This window comes from Epinephelus fuscoguttatus, linkage group LG21, assembly GCF_011397635.1.
Source record: "Epinephelus fuscoguttatus linkage group LG21, E.fuscoguttatus.final_Chr_v1".
In the NCBI taxonomy this organism is placed as follows: Eukaryota; Metazoa; Chordata; class Actinopteri; order Perciformes; family Serranidae; genus Epinephelus; species Epinephelus fuscoguttatus.
Genome location: NC_064772.1, coordinates 739,289 through 760,989, shown reverse-complemented (window position 1 = coordinate 760,989; position 21,701 = coordinate 739,289). Strand labels below are relative to the sequence as shown.

At 40.7% G+C, this 21,701-nt stretch overlaps 1 protein-coding gene across 5 annotated transcripts in view; it reads left to right on the top strand.

Moving 5' to 3' along the window:
* steap2 (STEAP family member 2, metalloreductase) overlaps nucleotides 1-21,701 on the top strand; it is a 247,896-nt gene that overhangs the window by 141,163 nt on the left and 85,032 nt on the right. For 4 of the 5 annotated variants that reach the window (XM_049565781.1, XM_049565776.1, XM_049565777.1 and 1 more), the window contains exons 4-6: nucleotides 9,703-9,900; nucleotides 11,911-12,438; nucleotides 20,018-20,182. In XM_049565781.1, the coding sequence (XP_049421738.1) occupies nucleotides 9,703-9,900; nucleotides 11,911-12,438; nucleotides 20,018-20,182 (891 nt within the window). The remainder of the gene's footprint in view (nucleotides 1-9,702; nucleotides 9,901-11,910; nucleotides 12,439-20,017; nucleotides 20,183-21,701) is intronic. The other variant, XM_049565779.1, reaches the window with a different exon arrangement.

Below are 21,701 nucleotides of genomic sequence, written 5' to 3'. Positions count from 1 at the left end.
TTGAATATTTTATCTTTGAATGTGAGCGGCCTTAATATCCCTCATAAAAGGGCGAGTATATTAGAGATACTTCGGAAAAAAAGAGCAGACATTGCCTTACTGCAAGAGACCCATCTGGTGACCAAGGATGCAGCTAGATTGAGTAATAGATTATATCATGTTATAGGTTTTTCCTCAGCAAACACAAAGTCTAAAGGAGTAGCAATTGTGGTAAGATGTAACCTTACTATTGGAATTATAGAACAAACCCAAGATACTCAAGGAAGGATTGCGATAGTTAGAGGAACTTGGGGCAGGATCAAGAAATGAGACTCACTGGTGACACGACGACCGCTGCGGGTAACTGCAGCCACCAGCGAAGCCGGCACGGGAGCGCGCACAAACTCTTCACTGTAGTGCAGGTGATGCCTTGACCAGGCTGTGACACTGTTTACTTGACGCTGTTCACGTGACTCCGCTCGTGCCTCATGCAAGCAAGCATCACGTCAAGCGACGAAGTAAGTAACAAACAATATTTATTTTAGTCTAACTTTAGTAAATTTCCTTGACAACATTAGCGTATTCATTAAGCAAAATGACAGTTGTAATGTAAAGTAAGTTTACCTTGCATTGCCCAAATGGTCACTAAATGTTCAAATTTCACCAGCCACTCTAGCAATAGCCATTGTTTTGTTACTGGCGAGTGAAGCTAATTTACCTGCCACTAATGTGATGGTATTTTACGAGCATTTGGCTTTGTGGCTGCAGCTAATTTCTGACTGTGGTAATTACCAACATAGCTAGTATTTATAACATTGGATAAAGCTTGCTAACAAGCTGAAGTAAATGTGCAGTCATTATCATGTAACAGCAATAGTATGATTCAGTGTTTCAAGCCTAACTGACTTGTATGCACATATGTATGTACGTGGGTGCATGCATGCATGTATGTGTGTATGTATGCATGTATATATGCATATGGAAGCATAGGAGCATTATTCCCCGTATTTTTTCTCTTTTTAGTGTGTTTTGTAAGGCTCCTGTATTTTTGTTCTAAGTGCCTTGTAAGCCCATGAGGGCTGCACCTTCAGTGTATGACACTATGATAATAAAAAAAAATAACTAACTCAAGCCACTGACATAATTTATGAAACCATTTCCATTATAAGACAATATGAATGATACGAATATCACTGTGTTATAACAATGTAAATACAAGAAAAACTGAAATGTCAGTGTTGAATCAGAATAAAACCATTACATCAAATAAAATCATAACATCCCTTTGAGGGTAATAAAGTTATTTTTATTATTATTGTTCTCATTGTTTTTGTTTCAGGATTTGGAATCAAGGGGTGAAGGCAGCAGGTCGTGGTCCAGAGCTCCTTCCAGAGCACCAGGGTGCCGGGGCAGGCAGCACACCGAAGCTCTCAGGGAGGAGGACAGAGTCCGGCTCGCACAGCTTAGAGCTGCCAGTATAGCTGAGATGCAGGTTGTTTATAGCTATTTGGTTAAAAAAAATCTTGTTATATGAATGAATGAGTAAAAGAGGACACAGACTTGAAATATGAATCTAGCCATGTAAACATATTTCCTTGATCAGTTTCTAGATGGCTTTACAACATCTGAGCCAGGAGGAGAAAGATGTCATTCTACAGTCAGTGGTGACCCACCTACCAGGGGTGATGCTGGACATCCTGGAGTTCTGGGAGCAGACACCAGGACCACATCTTCCAGATAGAGGGCAGCCTGCGTGGTGCACCTGCCTGAACTGCCGACGCATGCCGACCCAAATGGAAAACCTGTGCTGTCGACAGGCTCCGGACAAGTGCCTGAGCAGGAGTGCCCACCTGGAGATGTACTGTCTGGATGAGGGTATGCTGCGTCTGGTGAGGATGACGTGGGACGACATCTTTGCTCTGGAGGACAGCCAAGATGTGGGAGTCGACAACAAAGAGTTTCGGTTTGCTGCCTACCGCCAGTTCACAATCTGGCAACATGGGCGTCTGGGAAGAGGGAACTGGAGGCCGATCCCAAGCTGCTATGTACTTCGCATCCGTGCAAAATTCCCTGACCCCTTTGGAAACTATACAGGCTACAAAGAAGCTCCATTTAGGGTGGCAGAGTGAAATTTCCAACTGTTCTATTTATCTGTGACCTCAAAATAACAGACTCCACTTTTATCCAAAAATAAAAACAATTTATGTGCAATATATATTTATTTTCAAAGTTTTCAGGGAGTATTTTTCAAATTTGCATTATGTACATAGTTTTATTTTGTTTTTTGTTTTTTACATGTTCCTAATAAAAATGTTTGGAAAATAAGCAGGTCTTGTCTTCTCTCTTGTCTCCTCTCTTTTCTTGCTTCATGAGGCCTTTATGGAGAGAAGAGAACAGTAGCGTTAGAACATATACCAATGCTCCATAATCAAATCTGGTAATTGTTATTTTCAACTCGACCTTGGCATAACAGATGTAAGTAATGGCTTGATGCTGATAGTTTGACTATTACAAATAGAAGTTCCAAACTTTCAAATGAATTAGCAGTGTATTATAATTGGTGATAGTGAGCAAAAGATCTAAACTCTTCTGCAGTATTAGACCTTAGTACAGTACAGCCGGCTTTTATAGAGAATGACTTGTGAGACTGACTTCTATTTTTTTTTATTTCAAAGAGGTATGTTTTGACTTGACCTACACAACAATAACAAACATTATTTGAAATTGATCAGATATGAAATGTGGGATGTAGGTCCATCCATACGCTTTTTTAGGATGCAACAATGCAGCTCAGGGATGTAGCCATAGTCCTTTGCAACCTTTACTGCTTGGACACGGTAATTGTGTGACTTCTTGCTGTACAGTCTCTTGTATCTAAAAGACAACAGTTTAAAGATTTACTGCATGTCCCCCCCTCTCCCTTACCTTTTCTGTCAACCAACAGTACAGCCCAATAATTTATGTAGTGACAGATTATACTAAATCAGCACATTTGACAAGTTATTTTGTAGTACAGATCATGTTCAGTTGTCTTGAAGATCAATAAAATGTGAGACTTACGATTTCTCGTTATTCCAGCCGATGTAATCTGGTCGATGGTTGTGGTGGTTGTAGTCCAATGCAGCGAGAAGGCACCTTGCTTCATAGACAGGAGGAGAGAAGGCAAACCTGTGTGTGTGCATGGAGGGGGGGACAATAGAGGTAAAAAAGTTTAACCAAATAAAATATGCAAGGGACTCCATCCTCTTGGGCATAAGACTCACTTGAAACATCTCTTTTCATTTGTATGGGACCAGGATAACTCAATATTTGCAATAAGTAATTATAATAAAGAGTGAATAATCAAATAAAAATCAAATTACTTTTTTCCAGCAGACATGAGAATGCAATTCTGGAAACTCTCAAGTTCCGAAGTTGACCTGTAATGTAAAAAACAGTTAAAACTTTTGAGGAATATTTTTATGATTTTTTTTACATTCCCATTTTATTATTTGTAATGTGCCAGGTTTCATATTGATACTATAACTGTTCTGCTAATGGAAACAATGTTAATTTACCGAAAGGTCAGATACTTCGCAACATCCTTCAACCAGCGTCTGTTGAACATGACTCGTTGAAGAGCCTCATGTGGTGCAGAGCCTGGCACCATGAGCTCTTTATCACGGGTCGCCTCATCAAGTGGTCCATGGTCACATTTGCCACGGGTCCATTCATGCTTCCCTGTGACATGATAAAGCACCCCCACCCACATATCCTACAACAAAACACAATCAAAACATGTGACAGAAACGCTCCTCCACCACTAGAAGCAAGTAGGGTAGCAATCATCCGAGCAGAAAGATAATTATTTCAACATGTATTGTTGTTGTGTTGACCAAATGATGTCACACTACTTACACTGAACATATCACGATGTTGCTTTCTGGCAAATATACCAAAATTGGTTGACGATGTCCCTCAGCCACACAAGTATGATGGAATGACCCTTTTGAATCCCAGCCTGTGACTCAAAAAAGGAAATAAGACAACAACAAAAAATGTTTTTTCATTATCATTCACAAAAAGTAAAATCGGTAACATCCACTTATAGTATATTTAGCGCATGAAGTTTCTTGGTCAAATTTTTGACCGCATGCCATATGTCCAATGAATGTAGCACACCTTTGTCTTTGTATCTCCCTTTCTTAGGATCTGCAATAAACAAAGATGTAGTAAGGCTTGTTCACAATATTCGATTATTACGTTTTAATTTTGGCAATTGTTATTCAGAGATGAGCAGTGACAGTCTCCATAACCAGTCGTGCAAGTGTCTAATAATCTTTGTAATAAATATACTCACCCATCAGTGCTGCAATCTGCATATGTGCATCAGTGATAATCTCAGTGAAGTTCAGGTTCTCCAAAAGGCTGTCAAACATCTGTATGAAGGCATGCTTCTCCATGATCACACTGTTACGGTTGGTTTGTCTCTTGTCCACAGTGACAACACTGATGATGTCCTTGGACTCATTTTCCATAGTAGTGTAAGTGCAGTACTGGGCAGTGTGTCCTCTAGATATAAATGAGTTGTTATAATATGAAAATCATTTTTGCTTGCAGAAAATGTGTTTAGACAAATTTGATAAATAGAATACTTACCTGGGGAGTCCATCCTTCCATCAGCTGAAACAGATAAAAGCAAGCAAATTATGACCTTTGCAGCTTAAACCAGGGCCATTACATATCCTGGAAGTGTATTAGCATTTATATTTTACTTTACACTAATGTTACACAGACATATGTTGAACAGAGTAATACCTTTCAAAAGCTGGGAAACAATCGTTTCTCAGGGACAGTGAGAAGATATGTCCAGTTGTTTTTTCTCTCATAGGTTTTGCCAAATTGCTTTTGCAAAGATAAATAATGTATGCTGCTGTTATGTACAATGCAGTTCCATACTTACCTAGGGCAACAACACTGTCCTTTGCACGCAAACGGTCAATGATGGCAGCTCTCTTCTTCTCCCAAAACTCTTTTATAGAGTCAATGAAGTAATGGCTCTGCATTAGTCGGAATGATTTTTGAGACACTACGCCGATATTCATATACCGGAAGAAGAGGGCAATCTTTGAAAAGTTATTGCCAGAGAGGAGTATGTTTGTGTGTATTTTTTCACAAATCCTGCCCCAAGTTCCTTTAAAATGCAGGAACATTGCATTGATATCAGTATATGCTCCCAAATCTTTTGATAAGAAATTCTATGATACACTTACAAAAATCCTTTTAGACCTCAGGGATTACTCTCTCATAATAGGAGCAGATTTTAATGCTGTGTGGAATCATAAAAGGACTGGTATATATGAAAGTAGTGAGCAAAAATCTGCATCAGCGCCTCTCTGTCAATGGGCATTTGATCTGGGGGTAATAGACATCTGGCGTTACAAAATAGTTATTCAGATAGCATAGCCATACAAAGAGAGACAGTTAAAAAATAAATAAACTCCCTAAACAGGGCTCAGTCAGAATTTCATATTCAGAGTACAACAGAAATATTATTTTCATGGATCCAGACCGAGTCATTTATTAGCTATGAAAATTCGATCCAGCGATCAATTTGCTGACATTCTAACCATTAATCTAAAGATGGGATGTTGGTAACAGAACCCAAACAAATAAACTCAGTATTTCAATCATTTTATGCTGAACTTTATAAATCAGACGTAGTGTATAATAAATCTGCCTGTGATGCATTTCTTAATAAATTAAATTAGAACTACCTTGCTTATCTGAAGAAGAAGCTAAGAAACTGGCTGATCTTATATCATTAGAAGAATTAGAACAATCTGTGAGAGAAATCACAGACAGGAAAATCACCTGGAATAGACAGGATCACCTGGAATAGATGGGATTCCACCTGAATTTATTTTAACGTTTTGGAATACTCTTGGTCCACTGCTTCTAAATATGATAAATTATTCTATAGGAAAGGGCTCATTCTCTAGGAATATTAATAATGCTTTAATATCTCTATTATTAAAAAGAGATAAGGATCCAACTGAATGTAGTAATTATAGACTGCTGTCATTACTGAACAGTGATGTTAAGATCTTTGCCAAGGTCCTTGCCCGCAGACTACAAGCTCATATGACTACACTTGTTCACTGTGATCAAACAGGTTTTATTAAATCCCGCCTGGCCTGTGACAATGTTAGACGGCTACTACATATTTTGGATTAAGTAGGGAAGAATAATTCAGCAGCAGTGTTGTCTTTGGATGCAATGAAAGCAGTTGATCGCTTAGAGTGGTCCTACTTGTGGTCTGCACCAGAGAAAATGGGATTAGGAGAGGGGTTTATATCAATGATTAAAGTGCTGTATACCAATCCATCTGCAATGGTCTTGACAGGCAAAAATTGCTCTTCTTTATTTGATGTTTCTAGGTCCTCAAGACAAGGTTGTCCTTTGAGTCCACTTTTATTTGCTTTATCACTTGAAACAGTAGCTCAAGCAGTGCGCCAAGCAGACAATATTTGCCCAATCTCAATTCACAATTCTCAACATTCTATATCTCTATATGCTGACAATATATTATTATTTTTGGAGGACATAACTAACTCTATTCCTCCATTGCTTACTATTTTTGATCAGTTTGGTAGAATATCTGGTTTTAGGATTAACTGGCAGAAATCAGCATTGCTACCATTCTCATTAAATAATTCTGGTGTAGCGGCTAACTTACCCATCTCGTTACTGGTAGTGCAGCACTTCAAGTATCTTGGCATAGAAGTATATGCTTCTCTGGAGGCTATCGTCAAGAACGATTTCATAGATACCTTTAAGAAAATTAAATATGATTTGGATAGATGGATGAATCTACTGAACTCATTACAGGCTCGTATAGCTATTATAAAGATGAATGTGCTACCTAGAATTAATTTTGTAAGTTTCATGTTACCGCTTGCTCCCCCAGCGGGAAGTTGGGAAAAATTACATAAAGACATTAACAAATTTATCTGGAAGGGCAAGAGGCCTCAACTGAAAACTCCTACTCTCCAGCGAAATAGAAGGGATGGAGGATTGTCATTGCCTAATTTTAAATTCTATTCCTGGGCTTTACCCTTCGCCCACTCACTATATGGTTTAATCCCACAGCTAATGTCTCGTGGCGTACACTGGAGGAAAACATAGTGCATCCTTGGTCTCTCAGAGAGGTGCTGTTATCTAATTTACCAACTAAAATCTGCAAATTACAATTTGGTTCAATCATAGCTCACCTGATCTCAACATGGCATTGTGTGGAAAAGCTATGTAATATTAAAACTCAGTGGCATCTGAATACCCCAATTTTTAACAATTTTAGCTTACGAATTGGGGGCAGACCCATCCAATTCCCACAGTGGAGAGAGGGGGATTCATCTGCTTAGGGACATCTATGATGGAAATGGCCTGCACACATTTCAAGACATCAAGTTTAGTTTTGATTTATAGAATACATCTTTCTTTTTTCACTTGCAGATTAGGGCTGCACTTAAGGCGCAAGGTGTACCTAATGATGTCAATTTATCTGAACATCTCTTGTTTGTGCTAATAGACAAGTTAAAAACAAGGGGCGTGGTCACTACTATATACCAATATATTTTTAAAAAACCAGAAACCCAGATCACCAGCTTATACATTACCAATTTGTGCACAGAACTTATTTAACACCCTGTAAGCTTTACTGTATGAAGATCCTGGATAATTCTTTATGTACACTATGCCCTCAGAATAAACCAGGGACTTTCATGCATATGATCTGGGAATGCCAACCTGTTGCCAACTTCTGGCAGCAGGTTGCAGCAGCACTATCTTCAATAACAGCATAAATTATTCCAGTTAACCCTCAAATACTTATTTTAAATAACTTATCCACAATTAATACATAACAATGTAAAAAACGAATATTACTGGCTAGCCTAACGGCAGCAAGAAAAATAATTGCAGTAAGATGGAAACCACAACACACACTTAACGTCTCCCACTGGTATTTAACTTTCCTTGATATTATCTATCTAGAAATATCTACAGCCCGAATCCATGGAACACCTGAGACATCCGACTGGCCTTTAATTTATATTCAGTACCTTTAACCTACCTTAAATATCAGACTTAAATGAATTCAAATGAGAAAAAAACCTTTGCACATTTTACATTGTTTCCAAGGCCCCTCACATTCCACGAGGTTATTGTAATTTTATATTTTATGATTTTAGACATTTCAAAAAGCAATACAAATCATTGATGATCAGATGCCCCAGAGTATTTTTATATAATACAGTGGGCCCTGGTTGGTCATGCACAAATAAGGTTGCATTAAGACAGACAAACTGAGCTGAAACTAAACAAAGCGCCTCTCCCCACACATCCACACTCACACACACACACCTACACAACAAGCAAAAAAAAAAAAAGCTGAAAACCGTTCAGAAAAACAGTTCAATGTGAAAACGAAATAATTTGCTGCACAGCAGTCACTCCAGAGTGGAAGGAAAAAGAAATAATGTACTTGATTTGGAACTTAATCCGCCGTCATCAATTCAGATTAAATCAAGAGTAGCCGTAATGAAGTCTCGTAATAAAGTTAATGCTCTCTATGTTTTCCAGTGAAGAGGCCTACATCCCGTTACACCTTGAACTCTTGCTCTATGAAAGATTGAGCCACTCGTGGGGAGGTAAAGACTTTTACCTGATCCTTGTGATGGACATGCAGCTTGGCTGGGAAGTGCAGGCTGTACTTTATGTCCCTCTCTCTGAGCGTTTGGGTCACTTCACGGAAACCTCTTTTCTGTGCCATCACATCCGCGGTGTGGTCAGGGTAGTAAATGTTGACTCGGTGCTCGTTGTTCATCATCTGTTGCTGTCGGCTCAGCCGTAGGATCAGCTCCTTCTCCAGGTAGAAGTGAATCCTTGTGATGATGCTCTCTTACCATCCGTGGGTTTAGGCACAGGGATGCGGTGCGCCCAGTCCACCGTCACAGGCTTTGTAAACTTGCTTACCCCAAGTAATTTAGGCAGCAATCCAGCGACGAACTCAGTGGGTCTGCCGCTCTCTTCGCCCTCCGGTATTCCCACAATCTTAATGTTGTTGCATCTCGAGCACCCCTCTAGATCATCAATCTTTGTTAAAAGTTTTTCATTGGCCTTTTTCATGTCTGTAACTGTGCATTCACACCAAAATCGTCATGAGCGTCATAAGCGGCTGACCAGAAAAATGCACAAATTTCTTTATTGCAAAAGAAAACATAGCCTATTTCAGGAGAGAGTCTGTGTTCAAAGTTAAAAAGATAATATTTGAATATATAGGCTATACATCCTGTTTTCCTGTTCTGTTTCTACATTAATATATGGACAGTTTCATTGCTATTCTGTTGCTAGGACAACTTTGGTCCCTGTTTACTTCCTGTGAGCTTCTGCATTAACATAACATTCAAACGGGAATTACAAAGGGACCCATTTAGAATGTTTATGTTGTCTGGTTTGAAATGGTCTATAGCCATTTTTACCAGCTCAAGAAAAATACATTAAAGTGAGTAATTCATTTACAGTGTGTGTGTGTGTGTGTGTGTGTGCACGCGTGTGTATGCGTGTGTGTGGCGCTTTTGTTATGTTGATTTTTATATTGTAGGCTATTTGTGTTCTAACACTGTGAATTCTTTGCAAAAGTGCTATAACGTTTATCATTGTTGCTGTTATTGTTATTATTAGCTGACAAGGCCAGTGTCAGTCGTGGAGTTGATCGCTACTGTCACAGTGAGGAGGAGGAAGAGACAGATGAGGAGGGACAGGAGAAGGAGAAGGGGGAGATGGAAGAGGAGGTGGAGGAGAAGAAGGAGGAAGAGGAGGAGGAAGAGAAGGAGGAGAAGGAGGAAAGTGGAGCAAGAACCACCAAAAAAACAGTGCCAGGTACAAGTGCAGTGTGCAGGACTGGGTTGGCAATAGGTCTTTGCATAGAATTATGTTATATTCAATACATTTTACTGACTGACTAATCTGGGTGTGTTGTGTTTAATATCATTAGATTGTTTTTATACTGCAAATAAAGTATTCATGTTAAAATTACAGTTCCACTTGCGTCCGTCGTGCGATCAGAAAAAAGGCCTCTCCAAATCAAGCTCCCAGGCTGAATTTCAACCCCAGCCCGCCCCTGCCACCAGTAACACCAAGTTTTAAGGGAGAATAATAACAATATTATATGAGTCACACTGAGCTAAACTGTTTTACATAAACAGTTGTTTTTGTGTCAGTTTGTTAGTAACAAGTTGCCATTAGCTGGAAAGTGCTCTGTGCTTGTTTATAACATAATATTGCTGTGGTGGATGAGAGACTTTGAGACTGATTGAAATATCACTTTTCTACTTGTTTATGTGTTGCTAAACAGGTGTTTTGATAAAGTATTGGCTTTTTCCTCAAGGAGGTTTTATTGTACTCATAGCAACAAGCGTAGCTGTCAGCTCAAGTTATCTCCACCTCTCTTTCTCCACCACGGCATCTTTACTACCTGAGACAGTAGGAGGAGACCCCGCAGCATGATATACACCCAAATGTATAAAAGGTTACAGATAAAAGAGCCGGTAATGTCAGAGCTTCTAAATACTATGGTCGTTCATAACTGGAAAAAGCGTATATTAAAAGATCAATCACGGATTTTATGAATTGATCATTCGGTCATTCCAGTGAAGATCAATTTGAATTTTTAACCCCGCTCTATTTCATAACTCATCTGGCCTAGAAAAGCCTTGGGGTCTGAAAGCGGTGCTGGGTAGACAGACGTCTGGGTGCTTTGTGCTTTGCTTTGCCTGCTGCCCCTGCGACCCGGCCTCGCATAAGTGGATGACAATGGAAGGATGGATGGACATATTTTTACTTGTTATACAGCTTTTCATTGGGTTACCTGACCCAGGGCAGGACTCTGCCTCACAGTTCTTCTCAAAGGTCAATATAGAGTCTACGACTTTCACTTGATAGTTGTAGCTTTCTACACAGTCAACAGTCTGGTCTGTAATTTTACTCTCATGGTTTGAATGATGTGTTCTGAACTCTTTGTCTTGGATATGTTTAGCCCCAAGAAAGACAGAAAATAATACAGAACAATGAATATATCTTTAATAAAAAGTTGGTTCTTCTTCACTTCTAACATTCACCTCCTTTTACTGCATATCGCTAACTCGGCTTTACTGCATGTCACTAACTCAGCTTCTTCTCTAGAGCTTTTGTGCTCCACTGTCTCACAGGTTAACTTGTATCGCAGCTACGCCTGGATCGTGTGTTGAGGTTGTGCCACTGCCGTGGTCCTGCCTGACGCCTCCTACTACTGCTGTTATTACTAGTCATACTTCTACTGTTACTATACACATATGATAATTGTCACATACATATACTATCATATATTAATATATACTTACAGCATATTGTACCACAATTACCGTTACTGTTATTGTAATATTATTACTTAAATTAATGTTATTGTAGCTATTGTTATTACTTTGCCACCTCTCTCCCAATGTATCATTTTGTCATATGGATTACTGCAAATTTATTATGTTGACTGTTCTGTATGACATCTGTTGAACGTCTGTCCGTCCTGGAAGAGGGATCCCTCCTCAGTTGCTCTTCCTTAGGCTTATACCATTTTTTTCCCTGTTAAAGGTTTTTTTTAGGGGAGATTTTCCTCATCTGCTGTGAGGGTCCAAAGGACATTGTAATTGCCACAGGAACTGCCTCCAGCAGCTCAAATTACCTGAAATTTGGTCACACCAGGTGACAAATGTTTTATATTTTTAATAGTTAGTGTTAATAGGGGCTCTATGGTAGAATAATATGTCATACTGTCTCCCGTCTCAGTTCCAACCTTCCTGGTTGTCTTCACTGTATGTCTAACCATCTTCTTCTTGATGTAATCCTGGATCTGTGTAGGTGTTCATCTGCAGTGACTCAGTGGATGCTCGACAGCAGGTTATGGAATTAGCCCGCCAGCTCAACTTCCAGCCGGTGGATATGGGCACCCTGTCCTCTTCGCGGGACATTGAGAACATTCCCATGCAGTTATTTCCTGGCTGGAAGGGCCCTGTCCTTGCTGCTGTGGCCCTGTCCATCTTCTTTTTTTCTTACTCATTTGTACGAGATATCATCCACCCATATGTGAAACACAAGCAGAGTGACTTCTATAAGATCCCCATAGAGATGGTGAACCGGACACTGCCGACTGTTGCCATCACTCTGTTGGCCTTGGTGTACCTGGCAGGCCAGCTGGCAGCTGCCCACCAGCTCTACTATGGTACCAAGTACAGACATTTCCCACACTGGCTAGAGGGCTGGCTGCAGAGCCGCAAACAGCTGGGCCTCCTGAGCTTCTTCCTGGCTGCTGTCCATGTACTCTACAGCCTCTGTCTGCCCATGAGGAGGTCTGAGAGGTACCTGCTGCTCAACACTGCCTACCAGCAGGTCAGAGTGAAGGAAGGCTCCCAACACCATGTCCACACATACTCATACATTTGACATTCCACTCACACAAAGCTGGCATTTTTTAAACCAAAATTAAAGGAATAGCTCAACATTTTGAAAAATATGATTATTTGCTCAAGTTAGGGGATCAACATCAATCTCTTGTCTGTGCTTTAAGTACAGAGTGTTTAGGGTAGCTCAACATAAGGGTTAGGTATCATTTGAATTTTACAGATTCTGATTCTGATTCTTCTTATCAAATCCGCTATTCCAATACTGATAACAAAACATCCTTTTTCTTTTAAGTGTTAACTAAACATTCACAAAGTAATTAGAAATGTATGATCCACTTCCACACGGGCATTTAAAAACATTGTGAATGTCAGCCTGCACTTATTGAACCAATGATGACTTGAGCTTTGATGGACACGCAGTAACTGTATTTTGTGTTACACTGGGGCAGCAGCATTGTGGTAGACAGGTAACGTCACAAAAGGAAACCCACATTCACTCACTCTGGTCATCTTTCTCTTGAATGCCAAAATGAACAATGGCTACGGTTACATGATGGCTTCTCATTCGGAATGAAATAAATCTGAATGAAATCATTCGGAATTAAAGTTTTTCCAGGTAGTTTACATGAGAAATATTCATTCCAAATGAGGGTTTACACGGGAGATCAGTTTAATCACCTTTATTCAGGTCTGTGCCAGGTTTGGGGCAGGGAAGGTTTCTGATTGGATAGGCGGCAGGGCGGATGTTACGTGTTTACGTTTACTGGAAGAAAACACTGTAGTCCTCGCTCCGGATAACAAGATGCTTGACGACGCTGTTCTTAGTGCCTTTTTCGGGTGTGTTTTGCTTATATTCTTGAAGCAGCAGTATGACAACAACCTTGTTCTGCTAATGCTTCATCTGTTGAGGAGGAGAAGGGAGGTAGAAGACCGTGCTGTGGCGAATGGAAACCGGTGAGTGCAACAAGTCCGACTGCTTTATCTCAGCCCTTTGCTATACAGCCCGTTGCTACGCGCGCTATATACGTCATCGCGCCAGAAGGGCAAGGAAACGAGCATGCACAGAGAGACCGGAATAAACTTAAAGAGGAATGAGTGTACATGCACACAAAATTCTTTCATTCGGAATGACAAATGGAATAAACCACCCCCTTTAATCTGATTTAATTTTCAATCGGAATGACCGTTTACATGACCACTTCTAATCGGAATGGCCTTTCGTTCTGATTAAAAGTGGAATTAAACTGTCCATGTAAACGTACTAAGTGTGCCGCATCTTGCTGTCCCTAGCACTACTACATGTGCTTGCAATGTGCAGGTGCTGGTTGAGGCTGACATACTCGGGTTTGGAGACCGCAAGACATGAAACATGGTACACTCTAGGTAGGGCATTAACGACTTTGATTTTTTTCAGGTCGACTTATCTGTCAATAAAGTCAAAGTCGAGTCGACAAGTCATTTGATGACGTCATCACATTGACACGGCGGAGGAAAGTGAAGTATCTTTACATGTGTGATGTGTGTGGCCCGAACATACTCGGGCGGAACGTACACGGAACGGACTCTGTGGAGATCCGCGCGGACTCAAAGTAGACGTCCGCAAGCCCTGTGCGTGCAAAGCTCAGATTTTTTTCACGGACATTTTTACAGGAAGCTACAACGCGGAAGTGCGCTCGACTATACTATATTATCCTTTTACTGATATATTCACTATCCGGAGGGATAGTGAATATATCGGTAAAAGGATGCTGATGTTGGAAGTGCCTGAACATGTCTGAACATATCCAAACCATCTCACTCCCAAAGAGAACCTCACCATCTTCATCTCTGCTACTTCTGCTCTGCCTCCTGTCTTTTCCTCAGTGCCACTGTCTCTAAACCAAACAACATCGCTGGTCTCACCACCGTCTTGTATACTGTTCCTTTTAATCTTGCTGGTACTTTTCTATCACACATCACATCTGACACTGTTCTCCACCCGTTCCAACCTGCTTGCACACATTTCTTCACTTCTTTCCACACTCTCCGTTGCTCTGGACTGTTGACCCTAAGTTCTTGAAATCCTCCACCTTCTTTATTTCTACTCCCTGTAACCTCACCATTCCACTTGGGTCCTTTACATTCACACAGTATACTGTCCTGCTACGACTAACCGTCATTCCTCTCCTTTCCAGGGCATACCTCCACCTCTCTAGATTTTCCTCCAGCTGCTCCCTGCTCTCACTATAGATCACAATGTCATCTGCAAACATCATAGTCCATGGAGATTCCTGTCTAACCTCATCTGTCAACCTGTCCATCACCATAGCAAACAAGATGCAGTCCCACTTCCACCTTAAACTCCTCTGTCACACCTACAGCACACCTCACTACTGACCTACAGCTCTGATACATGTCCTGCACCACTCTATCATACTTCTCTGCCACTCCAGACTTCCTCATAAAATACCACAGCTCCTTTCTCAGCACCCTGTCATATGCTTTCTCTAGATCTACAAAGACACAATGCAGTTCCCTCTGACCTTCTCTATACTTCTCCATCAACATCCTCAAAGCAAGTACTGCATCTGTAGTACTTTTCCTTGGCATGAAACCATACTGCTGCTCACAGATGCTCACTTCTGCTCTTAGCCTAGCTTCCACTGCTCTTTCCCATGGCTTCATCGTATGTCTCATCAACTTTATCCCTCTGTAGTTGCCACAACTCTGCATGTTTCCCTTGTTCCTAAAAATTGGCACCAGCACACTTCTCCATTCCTCAGGCATCCTCTCACTCTCTAAGACCTTGTTGAAAAACCTAGTCAAAAACTCTACTGCCATATCTCCTAGACACATCCATACCTCCACAGGTATATCATCAGGACCAACTGCCTTTCCACACTTCCAGTCATTTGGGAGCACCTCCTGGCCACCCAGAGCCTGTCTCAACTCCTCCTTGAAAACTACACAACTCTCTTCCTTTTCAGCTTCCACCACTTCATCCTCTGCTCTGCCTTTGTCCTCTTCATCTTCCTCACCACCAAAGTCATCCTACACACCACCATCCTATGCTGTCTGACCACACTCTCACCTACCACAACTTTGCAGTCACTGATCTCCTTCAGATAACATTGTCCACACAAGATGTAGTCCACCTATGTGCTCCTACCTCCGCTCTTAAAAGTCACTTTATGTTCCTGCCTCTTCTGGAAGAAAGTATTCACTATAGCCATTTCCATCCTTTTTGCAAAGTCTACCACCATCTGTCCTTCCATGTTCCTATCCTGGATATCAAACCTGCCCATCACTTCCTCATCACCTCTATTCTATGCTCTGACATGTCCACTGAAGTCTGCACCACTCACCTCTCTCACCTCCAGGGATATTCTGCATCCCTTCATCTAACTCACTCCAGATTTTCTCCTTCTCTTCTAACTCATCTCATACCTGTGGGGCATAACCACTAACAACACTGAACATCACACCTTAAATTTCTAGCTTCAGACTCATCACCCCATCTGACACTCTTTTCAACTCCAGAACATTCCTAACAAACTCCTTCTTCAGGATAACTCCTACTCCATTTCTCTTCCCATCCACACATAAAACAGCTTGAACCCTGCTCCTAAGGTTCTAGCCTTGCTACCTTTCCACCTGGTCTCCTGAACACACAGTATATCCACCTTCCTCTGCATCATGTCAGCCAACTCTGTAGCTTTCCCCGTCATAGTTCCAATAGGGAAATAGAATGAGTAAGCAGGGGAAAAATTAAATAATCAGTCAAGATACTACTAATAAATGAACATTGATTAATTGTGCCTACATAGTGAAAATAAATAAATAAAGGATACATAAACATACATGATTGTATGGTTAGGTGTACTGTGATGTTTAGAAGATGGTTGTCATGGCTGGGACATGAGGTCATGTACTTGGCTTTGGTTTTGAGGTGAGTTTTGTCATAAGTATAGCGATATAGGGAGGTTTTTTGAAAACAAATAATTCATCTAAGGTTTTCATTTTAACTGTAGCGGTATGCTATATTGCTGCTGCGAGCTGAATGAAAACGGCGAATAGAGATGGCTAAAGTGGGCATCCTTGAGTGGTGTCTTGGAGGAGTGTGAGACTTGGTGAGGTGACCTCAGGGCAATTGAATCGAACGCAACTGGACTTGGTTTTGTCTTAGAAGTCTTATCCAAGAGGCTTCATCAGTTCATGCTTGTCTGACTAGGCTGGAACTAGTCTGACAAACTGGTGTGGAAGCACCCAGGTATTAACCTCTGGGGAGGTCTTCACAAGGCCAATGATGTCACTGGTTCGTTAGTGCTCCAATGGTGTGTCAACGACAGTCGTTGAAACTCCTGCTGCAACGGTTGTCACTGGAGTCGTTAGAGTCACATGAGGCCATTTGTGAACGACCATTGTTTTTAGAGGTGAAGTTGTTAAGCCTCCTGGGCAAAGATGAAAGGACAGCATTATAGGTGGGGGATAGGTGGTGTCGCAGACCTCCTCCTCTATTGAGAGATGGCTTTTCCATTTTCACATAGATGGCTTCTTTTACACCTTGTTCAAACCATCGGTCTTCCCTGTCCAAAATGTGCACATTGCTGTCTTGGAAGGAGTGTACTTTCTCCTTGAGGTGTAGATAGACAGCTGAGTCTTGCCCTGACGAGTTAGCCCTTCTATGTTGGGCCATGCGTTTGTTTAGTGGTTGTTTTGTTTCACCAATGTACAAGTCTGGACATTCCTCACTGCACTGGACAGCGTACACTAGGTTGCTCTTTTGAGTGTGTGGTGTACGGTCTTTTGGGTGTACCAGTCTTTGTCTGAGTGTGTTACTGGGTTTGAAATACACAGGGATGTGGTGTTTGCTGAATATCCTCCTGAGTTTTTCAGATACCCCAGACACATAGGGGATGACAATGTTATTGCGCTTGTTCTTTTCTTCCTCACCCACCTTGTTCTTTCTGGAACAGGCTGCTGATTTCACAAAGGTCCAACTGGGGTAACCACAAGTTTTTAGAGCCTCCCTCAGATGTTCATGCTCTTTCCCTTGGGCCTGAGTGCTGGTAGGTACGTTATCAGCTCTGTGTTGTAGGGTCCTGATAACACCTAGTTTGTGTTCCAGTGGGTGGTGAGAATCGAACAGTAAGTATTGGTCTGTGTGAGTGGGTTTCCTGTATACTCCAATGTGGAGGCCTCTGTCCTCTGTAATGTGCACGTCACAATCCAAGAAGGGCAAACTATTCTTCTTAACATCTTCTCTTGTGAACTGGATGTTTCTGTCCACTGAATTGATGTGTTCAGTGAAAGCTTGTACCTTTCATCCTTGCCCAGGAGGCTTAACAACTTCACCTCTAAAAACAATGGTCGTTCACAAATGGCCTCATGTGACTCTAACGACTCCAGTGACAACCGTTGCAGCAGGAGTTTCAACGACTGTCGGTGACACACCATTGGAGCACTAATGAACCAGTGACATCATTGGCCTTGTGAAGACCTCCCCAGAGGTTAAATACCTGGGTGCTTCCACACCAGTTTGTCAGACTAGTTCCAGCCTAGTCAGACAAGCATGAACTGATGAAGCCTCTTGGATAAGAGGTGAAACGTCTTCTAAGACAAAACCAAGTCCAGTTGCGTTCGATTCAATTGCCTTGACATAACTATGACCTGGATGAATGAGAATATCCACAGGCATCTTGGTGAGGTGACATATTTGTTGAGCAGCGTTTGGGCACAATCATTGGGGAAAATGTCATGTGTCTGTGATAAACCATCTCATGGGAATGTGCAAAAACATAAATAAATTGAAAAAATAAATAAAGCTTCAAGCAGCAATGGGCAGGGTCAATACTGAAAACATACCACATGCATTGCTACATTGTTTGCAAGTGGGACTTGGCACCCTAGGGATTGGAATACTGAATCTCTGTATCCCCAGAGGAGGTGACTTACTGAATGCACCACTTGGAAGACATTGTTTTTCATATACCTTCTCACACACTGAGGCAATGATATAGAGTATTTGTGCCAATTTAAACTTAAAAAAACTGTAAAAAAAAAAAATGTTGGTTATGAAATTTTGAAAAAAAACCAACTAATCACATCATTCTGATCTGTTTGATGAAACATTTGATGAAATAAAACAGGTGCCTATAGTACTAATTACAGTTAGACACTGAAAATTTAAATTTTGGTAAAATTTGAAGGAAGACCTAGGTTACCAAATTTTGCATTTTTTGAAAAATATAGGATGTTGTTATCTTTCTATAGGTTGCAGTAAGGCAAACTTTTGTCGCAATTCAGTGGATCTGCTGAAAAACCTTCAGTTCTGTAGGTTTGGAATGTGATATATTTAGAAATTTAGATTAGATTTAAGAATTTTTTACCAAATTTTGTGAATGGACTGAGTCTTGACCCTTGGATGTGTAAACCATATTTGGTACAAATCCCTCTTGCTGATTACGACGTATGAACTTTGCATTTGTGGCACAGTGTAATGGCAGAATATCCCAAGACTAGTAGAGGAGCTTGGACCTAGCAACGGTAAACTTGCACCGAGTTTTGTTGCAATCGCTTTAGCCAATTTTGATTTCTGAGCATTTATCTAAAATTGAACTTAAATACACAGATCTAAAAATGTGTCATTTCAAAACAGATTGATGTATCAAGATGTCCTTAATAACTTTAGATCAGCAAAGTCTGTAAATGACAGTTTCACCACAATTTGACTGACTTTTTTTTTCTTTTTTTTTTGAGTTCTCAAAAATAGGAAAAAAGTCATGAAATTTAACATTTTTATAGTGGAAGGCCATTTGAGCAAAAATTATAATAAATTTGGATGACAGAATATTGACTCTATGCCAAGCCATTTTTGACTTTTGGTCCTACAGTTTCGCTGCATGAACACTTTTAGTGGAGAAAAAAAAATAATAAGGTGAAAGCAGAAGAAGAAGAGAGCAACAACAATAAAGCTCCAGCAAGGCGAGCTTAGCTGTTTGGATCCCTAATGACAATGAAAACAATAAGGTTTCAGGCTTCCAGGCCTGAATCTCTAATGATGGAATAGAGTTGAATTATACAGTTATACTGAATTATACATCCATATGGAAAGGAAGTCCACCCCTTTCAGTGGAAACAAATACACGCAGTGTTTGAAATACTCCAATGCATAAACAGTACACATTATTTAAACACAATCCAATTCTGTGCACAATATATTAGATGTCTAGCATACATGGACATCTTCAATACATGCAATCAGCACACTAGTAGGCCTTCCCTGTAGGTACTGTGATAAATCTCTGCAGTCATAAATTCTGTTCCTGAGGGCCCATGTAATGTCTGTAGAAACTTATTCATTGAGCATTTGTGTGGGAATATAAACCACTGAACTGCAATATCAGGTGCACCGGCATCATAATAGCTTTAAGGTGGGTCCAGTTTTAGAGTATTGGGGTAATAAAGTCCAGCTTAAGGACCTCAGTATTTCGCACTTTCATGTTGCATATTCCAGAATATTGTCAAATCAAGTGTAACATGATGATTGTGATGAAATTTATCTTGAGCATCCTCTCTGTTGGCAGGTCCATGCTAATGTGGAGAATGCATGGAATGAGGAGGAAGTGTGGAGGGTGGAGATGTACATTTCCTTTGGGATCATGAGTCTTGGGCTCCTGTCACTTCTGGCCATCACCTCCATTCCCTCTGTCCACAGCACTCTCAACTGGAGGGAGTTCAGCTTCATACAGGTATGAGATAGTTTCGCTCGCCAGACCTTTCTCAAGAAAAGAAAGGCCAGACCTTTCTCAAGAAAAGAAAGGTCTGGCTGGGCCGACTCTCACTGTGAGATTGGAGAAAAAAACGCCCCAGCTGTTTGTACTTCTTTCAACCAATCACAATCGTTCTGGGCGGTGCCACAGCAACGGTGCGCTTGCAAAAATATTGCCAGGGGGAAACAGGTTTTGGTGTAACACGCCCACAAAAATATCACCTACAGGACGCGAACCATGACAGAAAAATGGCTACATCCCCACAAGATCAAACACCACAAAAGTTAGTAAAGGACATGTTGAAAACTGCAATCGGAGGTGGTAGGGCGGGACTTCAGCTGGTGGCTCGTTCCACCCAATGAGAGGCCGATCTCTGCAGCGGACTTCCGCCCACTCAGACTAGGTATGAGATAAACCAGGGCTTTTGAAACTGGATTACTTTGGTACTGCAGAAAACCTAAAACCGTGAGAGTTCTCTGACAAGTTCTGGGGTTAGAAGGACAGTCTTTTTCTATGATTTCAAGTGGATTTCCGCAATGGATACTACAGAAAATGATATCCTCAGATAGGGTAGGTCACTAAGAATATGTTTATCACATCTATATTTTAAGATTTGACTGAGCCGACAATTCATTTGACTAAGGTGGAAACTCACGCGTCTAACATAGCAACCAACTGGAGTGGCTACTGGAGCTGCTGGTCAGACAAGGACTTAATGGTGCATTCAGGTGCACAAAAAATATATATATAAAAAATATATACTGGAATAACCACACATGTTGAAAAGTTCCCTTTTTTCTTCCCATTTTTATTTGTTTAAATACATACATCTGTCATTATTTCTTGTTCTTTGAGTACAGCATTTTTAATAATTTTATGCTGAAAACCAAAATGTGTGGAAAAATCTCAGCACACCCCAAAACAGCAGGTGTGTAGGAGAGAGGCTGCAACCCCAAAATATATAAAAATCAAAAAAGGCTCCCGCACACTGTATCTGAAAAGAATTGTTAGGGAGAAGTGATGCTGATACTTAGTTTCTGGTGGCAACCTCTACAGAATGTCCGATCAGAACACAAAAAAGAAACGGCATCCAGAGAAATGTTTATTGAGTCTTCACACCCACAACACAGAGTAATGAACTGTATGAATGGAGATACAGTGCTTATGTCAGGTACATTAATCCTTGTCTGACATAGATATGATATGTGTGGTTCTGTAATAAAGAAAAGAAAGGAAAGACATTTGTCTAATGTAAATAATCTAAATAACCTTGTATAAACTGGTCTTCAGCATGGGCTATTAGCTTAGCAGTTCTACATGTGACCTTAAACAAAGCTAAACATGTTTAAACAAAGCTAAACATAAAGCTAACACATAGCCCGCACACATACAGCATGAATGAGGCTACACATAGCATTAGCTAGCCCATATGAGGCTAAACTGAGCCAAATCAATATTAGCATGCTAATCGCAATTAGCATCAATTAGCATAAATTAG